Genomic DNA, 17,602 nt, shown 5'->3' on the forward strand with positions numbered 1-17,602 from the left:
AAGTAGATAAATGCAGATAGACTAGACTAGAATATAACAGAGTACACTAGACTGGACTACAATAGACCAGACCAAAGTAGACTAAAACTAGAATAAAACAAAGCTTAGTCGATTACACTAGACTAGACTATGAACAGAACAGAACAGAACAGAACAGAACAGAACAGAACAGAACAGAACAGAACAGAATAGAATAGAATAGAATAGAATAGAATAGAATAGAATAGAATAGAATAGAATAGAATAGAATAGAATAGAATAGAACAGAACAGAACAGAACAGAACAGAATAGAATAGAATAGAATAGAATAGAAGAGTGAAGTAGATTACAGTAGACAGACGTGTTTGGAGGTTCTGGAGCAGAGCTGGATGTGTGACTCACTTTGAGTGAAGCGCGGTGGGTTGTCATTGACGTCACTGAGGTGCACAGTGAGAGTGGTGGTCCCTGTCAGACCCCCCTGATGGCCGCCCATGTCTCTTGCCTGGAGCACCACATGGTACTGCGCCTGAGCTTCTCTGTCCATATCTGGGACCGCCGTGCGAACTATACCTGCAGAGACACACAGAGAGAGAGACAGGAGCAGATCACTCACAGTCACAGCATATCTCACTTTGGCAATACTGAGCTATTTTCATGCCAGTGAGTTAATTAGGTTAAACTGAAGCGAATTAAAAGGAATCACATTGAACATCCTACACCATCACACTGCTGGAGAGGGATACAGATCTGACTACTTGACTAATGGGTCAAACAAATCTTACAGTAGATGGAACAGTCACTGCGTTTTGAATTTGGGGTCGGTATGATTTTGTTTTATGTTTTTAAAAGAAGTGTCTTTTGCTCACCAAAGCTGCATTAATTTGATCAAAATAACAGTAAAAACAGTGACACTGTAAAATATTATTTATGCCATGACAACTCTCTGAGTGTTTGGCATGGTAGAGAATATAACAATGTTGATATGTTTGGTCTTGGCGGAATAGATCTGCTACACTACTGCTGCTGTTAATACATACAAGACATGCTGCTGCTGCTGTACAATATACATGAATTACCCGTATCAGATCTGTACAGGTGGAGCTGGGGAAGGAGGAGGGTTTCTGAAAGCGCACTGCAACTGCTACAGCAAATGCTGACCAGTATTAAATTTGAGCAGCTCATTGGCTACTGATATAGCAGGAACCAATCAGCTGGGCCCTATAGAATGATGTGATTGTACACAGATTGACTTAAGGACCTATCAGCCTGCGAAGTTGTAAAAGTACTCTTTTGTACTCAAAAGTACAGACTCCAGTACCAAGACATTTTTAAAATGTGACGCTTCGAGCGCTTTTGAGCGGAATCATAAACACCTCTGATTGGCCATTGTGTTCATGCGCTCATCAAACATGTCTGTGTTTGACTAAAATGATCAGTGCTTCAAAAACATGTTGTAAATAAACATCAATGATGCTTTTCACCGAGCCGTTACACAGATACACACAGGAGCGTTTGAAAACAGTCATCTATCAGCGGACCGGTCAGCATCATTACTCCAGTCTTCAGTGTCACATGATCCTTCAGAAATCATTCTAATATGCCGATTTATATTTTTAGAAAGTTCAAAAGAACAACATTTATTTGAAATAGAAAGATATTATAATTCTCTTTACAGTCACTTTAGATCAAATGAATGCATCCTAATAAATGTATTTCTTTTAAATACCAAAAAAGTCAGACAAAGATGGAGAGACTCAAGAAGAAGTGACAACATGTAGGCAACATTTCTGAATGGTTAGTTGATGAATTTATGTAGCTTACGTGTAGTTATCTTCTAGTCATTGATTAGCATATTCTGTCTTGATAATCTATAAATTGTGTCCCCGGGGGTGGGGTTTATGTAAATTTCAGGGTTGGTGATGTCACTAACCCAGGAGGAATGTCGTGTAGTCCCAACCAGCCGTTTGTTGTAGTCCTTAAAAAATGATTTCTTCAAAAGCAAATATCTCCCTTTGCTTTGAACTTTGAGCGTCGTGACTTTGCAGATGTTGTTTACACACTACACACTACTTAAAGTTAAAAAAGTGAAATCATAATCAACCACCCCTTTAATTTCTGGTCTTTTTATGATAATTTTTGACTATTCAAAATCATGATGACTTTTCAGGAATACATTAGTCTTTTCATTTTCCGTGCACTCGCAGAGGTGTGAAGAGCACCTGAAAACCACACTCAAGTAAAAGTAAAAATAGCAAAAAATGACATTACAAGTTCACCAATTCCAATACCACATGAGTAAAAGTATCTGATTTTATCAGGGCTTAAGCATTTTACTTGTACTGAACGTAGGCTCAAAGATGCACTAGTTCTCCACACCGAGACATGCCAGTGAAAATAAGAAACAGTTGATTTGTGAGGAGAGCAATCACTTATTTATTTTCTAAAGTCGAAATAAAACTAAACGCCTCAATATTGCACTAAATCAAGGTCGACACCACAGCCCCTTAAGCGTCTACAAACACTCAAGTTTTAATTAAGCTCAAGTGCTCAAAAAGGGCATAAGTAAACCAATATCACTCAAAAAGGTTTCTTCAATATAACGATAAATAAAATAGTGTTACGTGAAATTAAATAGTCAACGTTTACTTGCACCAGACGTGCTGGTTTCGATCTCATCACCGGCTGCAGTCATGTCCTCATCCAAGGGCGTAGATTTGGTTTGAACATTGGGGGGGTTGTAATGTTTAATATAGTAAAAAAAAATTGTTCTGCATATTTTTCATATGATCATGGTATAAATATTGGGGGGGTTATCTCCCCCCCAACCCCCCAACCCCCCAACCCCCCCACAAATTACGCCCCTGTCCTCATCTAATGGTATATAAAACACTTGCGATTCACAACTACCTGCTAATGCACTCACATACTTAAAGGGATAGTTCACTTAGAAAATAATTTTTGATATGTTTTAGCTTACCTCAAGGGCATCCAAGATGTAGGTGTCTTTGTTTCCGCAGTAGTTTCAATTTTGATATTTTTAGGTCAAGCCGTTCGTGTCTGTCAGTCATATAATGCAGGTCGATGGTCACTGGCTCAAAACACAAGCACAGAGTCCAAATTAAAACAATTCCCCATCGTCCAAATGAAACAATTCTCCATCATAAGTACACATTGATGGCCTAAGACACGAAACGAGCGGTTTGTGTGAGAAAACGAACAGTATTTATATCGTTGTTATCTCTTGAAAACAGCACACGTCCAAATGATCTGACGGCGCGGGCGGGTATAGATATATACATAGAAGTCGCCTTGGCTACGGTTTCGTTCCAATGAACTGCAGTAGCGAAGGCGACATCTAGTGTATACATCTATACCCGCCAGCAGGTACAGATACACTAGATGTCGCTTGGCTACGGTTTCGTTCCAATGAACTGCAGTAGCCAAGGCGACATCTATGTATATATCTATACCCGCCCGCGCCGTCAGATCATTTGGACGTGTGCTGTTTTCAAGAGATAACAACGATATAAATACTGTTCGTTTTCTCACACAAACCGCTCGTTTCGTGTCTTAGGCCATCAATGTGTACTTATGATGGGGAATTGTTTCATTTGGACGATGGGGAATTGTTTTAATTTGGACTCTGTGCTTGTGTTTTGAGCCAGTGACCATAGACCTGATATTAACGTTATATGACTGACAGACACGAACGGCTTGACCTAAAAATATCAAAATTGAAACTACTGCGGAAACAAAGACATCTACATCTTGGATGCCCTTGAGGTAAGCTAAAACATATCAAAAATTAATTTCAAAGTGAACTATCCCTTTAACGTAGCCATGTTGACAAGTTTGGGAGAAAATACTACAAAGTTCTGTACACTCGTATAATGGGAGGTGTTCACTTGCTCACTGCAATGACCATGCCCGACTGAGCTGTGGTGATTTTGAACAGCACTCAGCCTCATTCTTGCACTACAAATGCTCGGACGTACACAGATGCCGTGTGTTGTTCACACAACTTCGTGAATGAACTCTGTGACATTATTTTGAAGTTTTCCGTCTACTCAGAATAGCTGAAATCTGTCTCTGCTCCTTATCTTACAATTACAATGTTTACAGTGGCATCACGGCGCAGATAATATCCAATACGTCCATATGTAACCGGTCCTACTCGACCTGGGTTGTCTGCATGGGAACAGGGCGTGCTAACAAGGATGCTAAAGACTGCAGCCCATGCCGGCGACCCTGGTTCGAATCCCGCTTGGAGCGGGTCGAGTAGGACCGGTTAAATTTGGTGCCGTGACCCAGATGGGAGTGAGGTTTAGGGGGTGAGTGGAAAGCAGACCACATAAGAGCGTGTGTGTGTAAACCTCATTCAAATCTCAAGAGGCACACTAGCAACTGCAGTTGTTAACGTCCTTGTTAGAGCACCCGCCTCCCTCGCCGGAGACGTAGGTTCGAATCCCGCTCAGGGGTGCATTTCCCGTACAACGACAAAACTCGCTGGTTAACTACCATAGTATGTTTCATCGTTGAAGATATCAACTAGCTAGTCTCGACTGTTTCCCGAAACCGTATTGTCGCAAAGTGGTCGTTCAATCATGTTGGTTAATGACGTCAAGCAGGTTTTGGAATAATAACTTCTTTTAATGAATCAAATTTGAGATCGAATTAATGATAGATGTTTTGCTATAAATTACGGACATGGCATCTAAGGACTATTTCAAATTTTTCTCAGTCATTTTGCTTTATTTCCAGATTCAATCATAGGCTCGTTCTTACGTACTAGAGCATGTTCGCACATGCGCACTCTTCAAAAACGGTGCTGTAAATCTCTTGACAAACTAAAAGACATAAATGACATTTGTATGTACTCTAAATAAAAGACACAGATCGTACTGAATGTCAGCTTGCTTATTTTGCAAACAAGAAGCTATGGTTCTAAACACAGGTCAAGAGCTGTCGTTCCAACCAAACAACTTTCCGATGCTGCTTGCGAATGTTGGTTGGACTCGTTGAACTATGCTGATAACGACGGAACTTGTGAACATAGTTGGCTAACAATGCTTTTGGGAAACGCACCCCAGAGCGTGTCGAGTAGGACCGGTTACACATAGAAATGTGTTTTGCAATTGATGAAAGTGGATTACAACAGTGGCCAGTATGTGAGTTCATCATTTGTGCTGTGCAGATGTGAATAATGGTGTTTAAAATAACCACACTTCTTAGCATATTCAGAATGATGAAAATAGCATGTAAACGGGAGTGAAGAGGGTTGCTCGTGTCATGTTAACATCTCTCTGCGATTAAGTCCTTACTCTGATTTATTAGAAAGCATTGTTGGTGCACATTTAACCATAGTCATTTGTTAAGAGCTGAGTGCATGTGTTTAATGAGGTTTTTGGACCACAGCCCAAAAGTCAATAATCCTTCATTTAAAAATAAGAAACCTTGCATTTTACAGAATCTAACAGAACACACACCTGACTGCGGGTCCACAGTGAAGTACTGCTGGCCTTGAATCACTGAATACACCAGTTTGGCACTGCTCCCATACGTTGGGTCATCAGCATCTGTGGCTGTCACTTGAATAACCGATGTGCCTAGGGAAAGAGAGAGACGAAATAAGAGATATTTTGACAAAGTCAAGGTTCATTAAGCATGTGACCCTCCATCTTTTCTTCCAAACACAGCTCAATGACAGCATTCAGAGGACATTTGCGTGTGCATCCGAGCGCAGTACCGATGTTGGCCATCTCAGGCACGGTGGCGCTGTACAGATTGCCCTGGAACACAGGTGAATTATCGTTGATGTCTTGCACGCGGATGATGAACTGGGAGGACGGCTCCAGGGCTCGGCCGGTCTGTCGATCTGTTGCCGTGGCGATAAGGCGGTACTGGTCCTTCTCCTCGCGGTCTAGGGGTTTGGTGACGTGGATATTCCCCGTCCTGCTGTCAATGACGAACACCGAGCCGGCCCCTTCACCTTTTAAAATGTATTTTGTGCGTCCATCACCCCTGTCCACACTCGAATGAAGCTGAAGGAATGAATAAAAGGTAGAAAAACACAAAATATGTTAAGAAAAATCACAAAATCATTCCCAAATTCCATTTCTATGAAGCCTGTATAAGTATGAAAGGGAATTGTAATATGATCTGTATTGTAATACAATATATATATATTTTTTTAAGGTAATAGTAAAAACAGTTTGCAAATAATTTGGTTGAAGACTTCAGCTAATCAAAATATTTGAGCTCAAATGATTTATGTAAAACACAAAGATGAAAAGATGAAATTATTCAATAATATAATTATTTATTAAAGGAAGGCTTTATAAGGCTTTTATGTGTGGTCTCATTTGATATTAAGGGTGATTGTTTCATTCTGTAAATGCAATATTATGCTCAAGAATTTTTTGTTCTTGTTGTTGAAAGAAATTAATACTTTTCAGCAAGGACGCATTAAATTGATCAAAAGTGACAGTAAATTAGAACTTTCTATTCATCAAAGAATCCTGTAAAAAATGAATCACAATTTCCAAAAATATATGACAGTACAAACTGCACAACATTGATAACAATCAGAAATGGGTTTTTTTTTATGCATCAAATCATCATATTAGAATGATTTCTGAAGGATCATGTGACACTGAAGACTGGAGTAATGATGCTAAAATATTCAGCTTTGATCACAGGAATAAAGTATATTGCATACCAGAAAGGCAGCATGTAGATCTGAAGTAGACTTTGAGATATGAAGAACAATTTCCCCTAAATTTATAATGCATTTTATACAGTACACAGGCAGAAGGTGTTACCTAAATCTAATGCTATTTTCTCACTTGGATAATACTCTTTTCTAAAAAACATCCCGTGAAAATAATGACTTCAGAGACCGTCTGGTTCCATGTGAATAAATAACTCCATGAGGTAATGAGATGTGTTTGTTGTTTTCAGTAACTGAGATCCTCAACGGCCTAACCACACAAATGTAATATCCGGGTATTAAAAAAATGACTTAAGGGAAAAACTGTCCATAATAAATGTACAGCTTTACTAATAAAAAGGCATTTCCCTTTTTAATACTTTCCGACAAAGTCATAATTGCTATGTTTGAGCTCTGGGCAGGCAGACTAATCCAGGATCACTGCAAAAGGGCACCTTTCACCAGGGGCTAAAAAAGACCTCTGTGTCCAGATATCCAGTGTGTCTGATACGAGGAGCACCAGGTGTTTTTGGACTGATACGGGGCTGATGATTGGCCGGGCAGAAAATTCATTAACTCAGTCGACCAATAAGGTCACAGGGGATCTGTGAGAAACGGAACATAAATGTGCAGAATAAACCTGTAAAACCAAACATGCTTTGGCTATGAAGAAAGCAATAGTAATAGTGTTCACTGCGTGTATTATTGCCTTTCTATTTTTTTTTTTTTTTTTTATGTAAACAACGCAGCCTTTCATTACTGTGAATAAATAAAACATTTTTAATCCAGTATGTGTGAAAATGTTTAAAAACTCATGGCAATCTGATTAAATGTTGATTAAAAAAAAAAAAACATTAAAAATCACATGTTGATGATAATATTTTGTGTCTGAAATTGTTTTGAATTCCATAAATGCTGCACTATATCAAGTGTCAAACATTTTGTAGTATTGTCTGAATTCTGAGCAAAATTTAATTCATTTTGTTGTGTCACTCCAAAACTGCTTGCCGAACTCACAATTAAATAACACATTTCAAATCCACAAAAAAAAAAAAAAATCTGAATTGAACTGTCCCATAAATGTTGTTTCTTATGCTCAAACAGCGTTAAAAAGTATATTTTTATACTAGTAATATATATTGTCCTGAGCGCGAGTCTCAGGAACCATTGCGTACGCACAAAAAGGCACTTAAAGAGGCGTACGCCACTTCCGACGCATAAGTTGTGATTTATAAAAACAAACTTGACGGGAAAAATTTGAACACCTGCACGCAAACTTGGACCCATGCGTACGAACATTCTGGAGACGGAGCAGTTTGGCGACACCGATGGTGAGCTGAGGGACTGACGGCAGATGAAGGAAAACCACTTTAAATCTTCGTACCAAAAAACTTTAAGCAGGCTATGATTAAACCGCTTGTTAAAAAAATGCAACTTGATCCTTCAGAATTAGTCAATTACAGGCCGATCTCGAATCTACCTTTTCTGTCAAAGATACTAGAAAAGGCAGTATCTTCACAACTATGTTCCTTTCTAGAAAGAATTGATATCTGCGAGGATTTTCAGTCTGGATTTAGACCATACCATAGTACTGAGACTGCTCTCGTTAGAGTAACAAATGATTTGCTCTTATCATCCGATCGTGGTTGTGTCTCTCTATTAGTGTTACTCGATCTTAGTGCTGCGTTTGACACCATTGACCACAACATTCTTTTAAATAGACTAGAAAACTATGTTGGCATTAGTGGAATTGCACTAGCATGGTTTAAATCATACTTATCTGACCGTTATCAGTTTGTAGCAGTAAATGAAGAGATGTCTTATCAATCACAAGTTCAGTATGGCGTACCACAGGGCTCAGTACTAGGACCGCTGCTGTTCACTCTGTACATGCTGCCATTAGGAGATATCATTAGGAAACATGGAATTAGCTTCCACTGTTATGCCGACGATACTCAGCTCTATATTTCTTCAAAACCTAATGAAACTTACCAATTCACTAAATTAACAGAATGCATAGCTGATATAAAAAATTGGATGACTCGTAATTCTTATTTCCTACTTCTAAATTCTGAAAAAACAGAGATTCTAATTATTGGACAAAAAACTTCCTCACGTAATAACCTAGAATACTGTCTAACACTTGATGGCTGCTCTGTTAAGTCTTCGTCGTCGGTTAGGAACCTGGGTGTGCTCTTTGATACTAATCTTTCATTTGAAAGTCACGTGTCTAGTATCTGTAAAACCGCATTTTTCCATCTTAAAAATATATCTAAATTACGTCATATGCTCTCATTGACAAATGCGGAACAATTAGTCCATGCGTTCATGACCTCAAGGCTAGATTATTGTAATGCTCTACTGGGTGGTTGCCCTGCACGCTTAATAAACAAACTACAGCTAGTTCAAAACGCAGCAGCTCGAGTTCTTACCAGAACCAGGAAGTATGAGCATATTAGCCCAGTTCTGTCAAAACTGCACTGGCTCCCTATTAAACATCGCATCAATTTTAAAATATTGCTGATTACTTACAAAGCACTAAATGGTTTAGCTCCGCAGTACTTGAGCGAGCTCTTAACGCATTATACTCCTTCACGTCTATTGCGATCTCAAAATTCCGGCCAGTTGATAATACCTAGAATATCAAAATCAACTGCTGGCGGTAGATCCTTTTCCTATTTAGCACCAAAACTTTGGAACAGCCTTCCTACCATTGTCCGGGAAGCAGACACACTCTGTCAGTTCAAATCTAGATTAAAGACACATCTCTTTGACATAGCGTTCACATAATACATTATAGACTTCTATAATTCAATATTAGGCTGCATAGATTAGGTCAGCTGGAACCGGGAACACTTCCCATAAATCCTGATGTACTTGTTACATCATGAGAAAAATGGCATCTAAGCTAATTTTAGTGTCTTTGTTTATCCCAAGGTTTTCCCGCAGCCTGCCGGATCCAGGCCGTTTCCAGATCTGGATTTTTTTTTTTTTTTTATGTAAACAACGCAGCCTTTCATTACTGTGAATAAATAAAACATTTTTAATCCAGTATGTGTGAAAATGTTTAAAAACTCATGGCAATCTGATTAAATGTTGATTAAAAAAAAAAAAACATTAAAAATCACATGTTGATGATAATATTTTGTGTCTGAAATTGTTTTGAATTCCATAAATGCTGCACTATATCAAGTGTCAAACATTTTGTAGTATTGTCTGAATTCTGAGCAAAATTTAATTCATTTTGTTGTGTCACTCCAAAACTGCTTGCCGAACTCACAATTAAATAACACATTTCAAATCCACAAAAAAAAAAAAAAATCTGAATTGAACTGTCCCATAAATGTTGTTTCTTATGCTCAAACAGCGTTAAAAAGTATATTTTTATACTAGTAATATATATTGTCCTGAGCGCGAGTCTCAGGAACCATTGCGTACGCACAAAAAGGCACTTAAAGAGGCGTACGCCACTTCCGACGCATAAGTTGTGATTTATAAAAACAAACTTGACGGGAAAAATTTGAACACCTGCACGCAAACTTGGACCCATGCGTACGAACATTCTGGAGACGGAGCAGTTTGGCGACACCGATGGTGAGCTGAGGGACTGACGGCAGATGAAGGAAAACCACTTTAAATCTTCGTACCAAAAAACTTTAAGCAGGCTATGATTAAACCGCTTGTTAAAAAAATGCAACTTGATCCTTCAGAATTAGTCAATTACAGGCCGATCTCGAATCTACCTTTTCTGTCAAAGATACTAGAAAAGGCAGTATCTTCACAACTATGTTCCTTTCTAGAAAGAATTGATATCTGCGAGGATTTTCAGTCTGGATTTAGACCATACCATAGTACTGAGACTGCTCTCGTTAGAGTAACAAATGATTTGCTCTTATCATCCGATCGTGGTTGTGTCTCTCTATTAGTGTTACTCGATCTTAGTGCTGCGTTTGACACCATTGACCACAACATTCTTTTAAATAGACTAGAAAACTATGTTGGCATTAGTGGAATTGCACTAGCATGGTTTAAATCATACTTATCTGACCGTTATCAGTTTGTAGCAGTAAATGAAGAGATGTCTTATCAATCACAAGTTCAGTATGGCGTACCACAGGGCTCAGTACTAGGACCGCTGCTGTTCACTCTGTACATGCTGCCATTAGGAGATATCATTAGGAAACATGGAATTAGCTTCCACTGTTATGCCGACGATACTCAGCTCTATATTTCTTCAAAACCTAATGAAACTTACCAATTCACTAAATTAACAGAATGCATAGCTGATATAAAAAATTGGATGACTCGTAATTTCCTACTTCTAAATTCTGAAAAAACAGAGATTCTAATTATTGGACAAAAAACTTCCTCACGTAATAACCTAGAATACTGTCTAACACTTGATGGCTGCTCTGTTAAGTCTTCGTCGTCGGTTAGGAACCTGGGTGTGCTCTTTGATACTAATCTTTCATTTGAAAGTCACGTGTCTAGTATCTGTAAAACCGCATTTTTCCATCTTAAAAATATATCTAAATTACGTCATATGCTCTCATTGACAAATGCGGAACAATTAGTCCATGCGTTCATGACCTCAAGGCTAGATTATTGTAATGCTCTACTGGGTGGTTGCCCTGCACGCTTAATAAACAAACTACAGCTAGTTCAAAACGCAGCAGCTCGAGTTCTTACCAGAACCAGGAAGTATGAGCATATTAGCCCAGTTCTGTCAAAACTGCACTGGCTCCCTATTAAACATCGCATCAATTTTAAAATATTGCTGATTACTTACAAAGCACTAAATGGTTTAGCTCCGCAGTACTTGAGCGAGCTCTTAACGCATTATACTCCTTCACGTCTATTGCGATCTCAAAATTCCGGCCAGTTGATAATACCTAGAATATCAAAATCAACTGCTGGCGGTAGATCCTTTTCCTATTTAGCACCAAAACTTTGGAACAGCCTTCCTACCATTGTCCGGGAAGCAGACACACTCTGTCAGTTCAAATCTAGATTAAAGACACATCTCTTTGACATAGCGTTCACATAATACATTATAGACTTCTATAATTCAATATTAGGCTGCATAGATTAGGTCAGCTGGAACCGGGAACACTTCCCATAAATCCTGATGTACTTGTTACATCATGAGAAGAATGGCATCTAAGCTAATTTTAGTGTCTTTGTTTATCCCAAGGTTTTCCCGCAGCCTGCCGGATCCAGGCCGTTTCCAGATCTGATGAAGGACCTTCGCCTGGACCCGGTGTCAACGCAGTGCTGAAGGGCCAACTAGTCTCTCCCTATGGAGGATCCCTTTCCCACTCTACAGATAACGCGTCGTCGGGAAAACTCAATTTGCGTATCTACCCCGAATTGATAAAATAAAATAAAATTCTGAATCAAAACTATAAGGAAACACCAGTAATTTGTTTAGGTTTGGTTTGTAGGGAATTCCAAACCTGCACACATATATTCAAACGCACATAACTATAGAACCCGTTCTTAATGCGCATCTGAACGCCATCAGCGTTTCTCACAGGTTCGCGTTTAAAGTCTGTGTAGAGGGAATGGTGTCGTCTTGGCGGCCCTAATTTAAAAACAAATGATCGTTGCGACGGAAGCGAATCAATCAAAACTAACTTTAGCTGGAAAATAACTTTATTAAAGAACCGCTATAAAGCCAAAACAATCTTACGTTAAATTATACATTTATCTCTGTAAAGCTGCTTTGAGACAATCTACATTGTTAAAAGCGCTATATAAATGAAAATGACTTGACTTGACTTCATTAGAGTCCTATTCATAAATGCAGTGCATGCTCACAAGAACAGTTTAAATAAATAAAATAATTTAAAAAATACTATTTGACCAGTGGAAAAGATTGAGAAAACGTTCCCTGAAATGTGTTTTATACTATTTATTCAAAAACAAGGCGAGGATAGGCTACTAAATGATTTTTAGCAATGTAATGTGACAGCACATCCGTATCTCATATTTTCTTGTACCATTAAAGCTGCATTCAGTAACTTCGGGATTTCTTCGCTGTATTCTCGCTGTATTTTTGCTCACAGGTTTCTCTCTAGAGCTCCCCCCACAGCTTCGGAATAGATATTTGACAACACTGTTGTAAAAACTCGTTGGCTATTCTCAGACACCAGAGGCTAGTAGATCAACGACATCAAAGCAGATGGGACATTCTTTAAAACGTCTTCTTCATTCGGGTTCGAACAGCGTGAGGGAGCGCAATAATGACAGCATTTTAGCAGATTTATTTTGGCCGTAAAGCAATTGTTTACATCGCGAGACCTGATATCACGCGAGACTTCCTGACGCGGCGGCCGGCGGCCCGCCGCCCCAAAGTGGCAAGTGCGTATTTTCCGCTCACGGGCACCAGGGGGGTGCGAAACGACCACCATTCAACCCGAAATAAGTAATATAACCATTCCAATGACTCCGAAGCTGTTCAGTTAAGGTAAAAAAAGTGACTTAGTTCACCTTTAAACATGGTATCATGTGGATGAATATGCATATGCAAATGATATGCAGATGAGGATGTGCATAGTAAAACTAGGCGTTGTCAGCTCCATATATGGTTATTTCGGGGAGGAGACGCATGTGCGCACAATCTTCCGCTGACTGGGAGTTATTACGGGAATTTTGCGCAGGTTCTGGCGTATGAACTGTTTTATAAATCTGAATAGTTTTTGGCGTACACCATTTTTGGCTTTCGGACGCACATACAATTTTAGTAAGGATCCTACCCACAGTTTTATAAATGCGACCCCTGAGCTTCAAACAGCAGCTGCAGTGATGCAATGACTTTACAAATCAGCGATTGGCTCTTTTATTTAGAAGGCGGGTCATTTCTATAACCATTCATAGTAATAGAAGCACTCTACTAAAAAATGCTGGCCTGTTTCAACCCATGTTTGGGTGTTGGTTTACATATTTTTAATTCAATTTTAAACCCAACAGTTGGGTTTGCCCATATTTGACCCAAACATGGTTTGAAACAACCCAGCATTTTTTAGAGTGTACAATCAATATGTACGGTCACCGTGATTTTGCCAAGTAAGACATGTTCCTGGATCAACATATTTTGTTGATCCTGGAATAACATTCCTGTCCCAAAATTTAGTCCTTACCCTATCCCCACCCCTAAACCTAACCCCACCCTACCCATAACTTTTCCCTAAAATCAGAGGGAAATGATAGCTGAATAATGTTGAATGTTGAAGCACCTCACCCTGGGTCTGAGCCTAAACTTGACATCAACTGTAAACTTGTCCCTCAAACCTGATTGGTTTATTGGAAAGTTGTTCCAAAGATGTTGATCCAGGAACATGTGGTACTACTTGGTGAAATCACGTTCACCCAATATGTCCACTGACTGATGCTATTTTGTCCATAATCCAATGTGAAAAGGAAAAGTAAGACCTAAAATGCTCCTCAGGGACTCAAATTGGTTAATCAAGCTAGTTACTATGAAACTGTAGCAGAAGTGTTTTACAAAATATTGCACTACAAATAAGAAGATCTAAACTCAATAAGGAGTCCACTCACACAACATGGACGTGAATCAGTGAATTATTTAGCGAATAGGTTAATTTGCATTAACTGTACAAACGAACCGATTCCCTATAGTGAATCAGACTTTTCGAAGCAACAGTTCGCAAACAATAGGACTTTAAAAACAGTATAGCATTAAAATAAATAAACTATAAATCACCCACTTAAAACTATCATTGTAATTTTAGGTTATGATGACTGAATGGTTACTTGCAAAAAAAATTATGATTTAAAATTGAATATCCTTTTATTTTGTTTCTAGCTGGACCTTATTGCATGGTTAGAGCTGGAGCTGGCTTCCAAAAATTAAAATTAAATAAATAAATGATTTAATCTATGAATCACCCACTTATTTTCTTATTTTTTTATTTTACTTTATTATTTTTAAGTGATGACTGAATGGTCAATAAGAAAAAAAAATTATTGATTTAAAATTTAATTACCATTTATGCCTCTAGCTGGACCATTTATGGTAATTACCTAGTTAAAGCTGGCTTCCAATGAAATAAAAAATAAATAAATGCCATATTACACAGCTGAATTACTGTCACACTACTGAACAAACAGAATCGCGCTGCTACTTCCCCGACACTGCAGGCTACTGACAAAAAGTAGTAAATTGTTGTACATTGAAGCTACTTATACAGTGGCAATATCTCTTTATCCACACACTGCAGATGTAGAATGAGCAGTGTGTTATTATGACATAACAATTCTCTGCATTTTCCCCTCTCACCTACACACACACACACACACACACACATGCACAATAGCAGTCCACAAGTCCATCTGTGTTGTCCTCATCTCTCAGCTGTTCGCCTCTCACCCTCTTAGTCCATCTGTTTCACTCTCTCCCTTTCTCTCTCTCTTTCTGTTTGTCCATCTGTTTAACCCTCATCTAACACCTCTCTGTCATGTTTATCCATCCTGCACGTTTCCGACAGCTAATATTCTGCCTTTGTCTGCTTCTGTAAGTGTGTGTGTGAGGGAGGAGAGGAGAGTTTAATGGGAATTAAGTTATTATTTCTATAAGCTGGGTCAGGGTGAGAGAGAGAGTGAGCTGACGGCCAGCTAGAGGGAGCTGAAGGGATTATTCATCCTTCACTCGGGTCTCTTTCTCCGTCTTATCTTTGTCTTGTTCTCACAGCTTTTTGGAGTAGTGCTTTAGTACAGAAGGAGTGTGTGTGTGTGTGGTCAGAAGAAGGCTTTACAGTGGTTTTCCCATCCTGTGATCACGCTAAAGCTTGGCATGCTGGGAAACTGAAGTGGGTTGAGGGAGCTTGTGATTAAAGGAGCTCTCAGCTTCTTCCTCCTCTCTTCTCTCGCATCTCTTCCCCCTGCTTTTAGTCTTAAAACAGTGACAACTTTCCATCTATTTCATTTGTTTGAGTCTCTCCCAACCCCATTTTTCAGTACTTTTTAGACTTTCAGACTATTTTTAGACTCAATTACCAAGATGTCAAACACACACCCACAATCCTCAGCACAAATATCCAGTGAGTGCACACACACAACCTGTGCTGTAGATATACATATAGATATACATACTTCAGATTATTCTGGTTAAGAATTGCTCAGGATCAATCATATTGTTTAAGGGCAGGATTATCTAAACTATGATGCATCCTCCTAACATAGAAATAACGTGGTAATAAAAGCACGGCAGTCTCAAACTAAACTCTAAATATATTTTCATATTGATGATATTAACCTTGCAAACTTTGGCAAATACAGTGATTGTTTTGTGCAACAATTTTGCATATTTAAATGTCAGTACTTGTGATTTTATTGATTCATATTGCTTTTTATGTAAAAAAATAAAAATAATTAAAAAGCAAAAATCTTTTCAAAAAACTTTTTTTTAAATAAAATAAAAACAGATAATAATGATAATAATAATTATTATTATTATAAAAAGTGCACATTGCACACACCAGTGCTTTTATTTTTTAAAACAATTTATATTGGTTTTTAGCAAAAAAATTACAATATTAAAAAGTAGAAAGTTTAAATAATATAATAAAAACAATAATGAAGTGCAACAGGTTTGGGAACCACTGAGTTAGATGAACAACATGTAAAAGCATGTTAAAAAGCAAAAATGCTTAAATGTAAAAAATATTCATAAAACAAAGTTGAGCAAAAAATGGTAGCTCATTTAAAATATCCCACAAACGTGTATAGTTGGGACTAGCAGCTCGCGGACTGGGTTTTGACCAACTCACATCAGCAAAAAACATCTTAAATGACTTACATTTCGATCCGTTCATCACACAGAGCTTCAAAAGACTTGGAAAATAGCGCTCAAGTTTTATGAACTCATATGGAGCTTTTTGTCACTTTTGGCTGAATTCTTAAAATATATTCTATTCTATTATTATTATTAATCTTTTCTTGCAGAAACACACACACACTAAGTACAAAGCGTGTATTTCTACATATAAATAAATACATAGATGGACCGGAGCTCTGCAGTTCTGTCAAGACGTCTGGATTAATGGATCTGTGCATTGATCATCCCTCATTACCATGTCTCCTCTCCACACAAACCTCAGCACTGCACCGCTGTGCATCTGACAGCATGGGATATTTAAATCTACAAATTAACACGGAAAGTACCTTACACACACACACACACACACACACAAATGCATTTGCATACGTCAGACCGGAGATGTAAATTCAGACATGGCAGCGCTCAGCCGTAGCAGAACACGAGTGCACAAGCTGTCAGAGTGTTTTAAATAAGTGAGGTAAGAACATGGATTCATAATCTTATATTAACACTCGTCCTTATGGAGAAAAGCCCTGCATTTGCTATACAGACAGATGCTTGAAATGATGTTTGGAATGGAATACTAATACTAATTATTGCATACTATTAAAAAAAAGCATATTTAATTAGATTAAAAAAGATAATTCAGCTCAGAATGGGGAAACACCAAAATTAGTCAAGTTTGGTCTCATATATTGAGCTTGTTTAGCTCAAATTACAGAATTAAACATCTATTTTAACTGTAAGGACTGTCTGTAGGAAATGGTAACTCTGCATTTTTAACTGATTTTAAAAAATGTTGCTGCAATTAGTTACAACAACTTGAAATTTGTTGAGAAAAATTAAATATCCAACCTAACTAAACTAAACTAAAGTTAACTAAACTTCATATTTTAAGTCAAGCACACGAATACGTACTTTTTTAAGTCGAAACAACACATTATTTCTTATTCTAATGTTACAATTTATTTAAATCATTTTTGCAGTGTAGGAATTTTTTCTCTCATCATTCTGTTCAAAAGATTACTTGAAGGAAATGTTAAAAATGTATGTTTGATACCGTTTCCAGTTC

At 38.1% G+C, this 17,602-nt stretch overlaps 1 protein-coding gene across 2 annotated transcripts in view; it reads right to left on the bottom strand.

The window, feature by feature from the left end:
• Positions 1-17,602, bottom strand: part of cdh24a (cadherin 24, type 2a) — an 84,650-nt gene that overhangs the window by 36,179 nt on the left and 30,869 nt on the right. For both annotated transcript variants that reach the window (XM_084427793.1, XM_084427792.1), the window contains exons 3-5: positions 5,727-6,021; positions 5,467-5,586; positions 383-550 (exon numbers count right to left, since the gene is read on the bottom strand). In XM_084427793.1, the coding sequence (XP_084283919.1) occupies positions 383-550; positions 5,467-5,586; positions 5,727-6,021 (583 nt within the window). The remainder of the gene's footprint in view (positions 1-382; positions 551-5,466; positions 5,587-5,726; positions 6,022-17,602) is intronic.

Source organism: Rutilus rutilus, assembly GCF_951802725.1.
Source record: "Rutilus rutilus genome assembly, chromosome: 13".
NCBI classification, from domain to species: Eukaryota; Metazoa; Chordata; class Actinopteri; order Cypriniformes; family Leuciscidae; genus Rutilus; species Rutilus rutilus.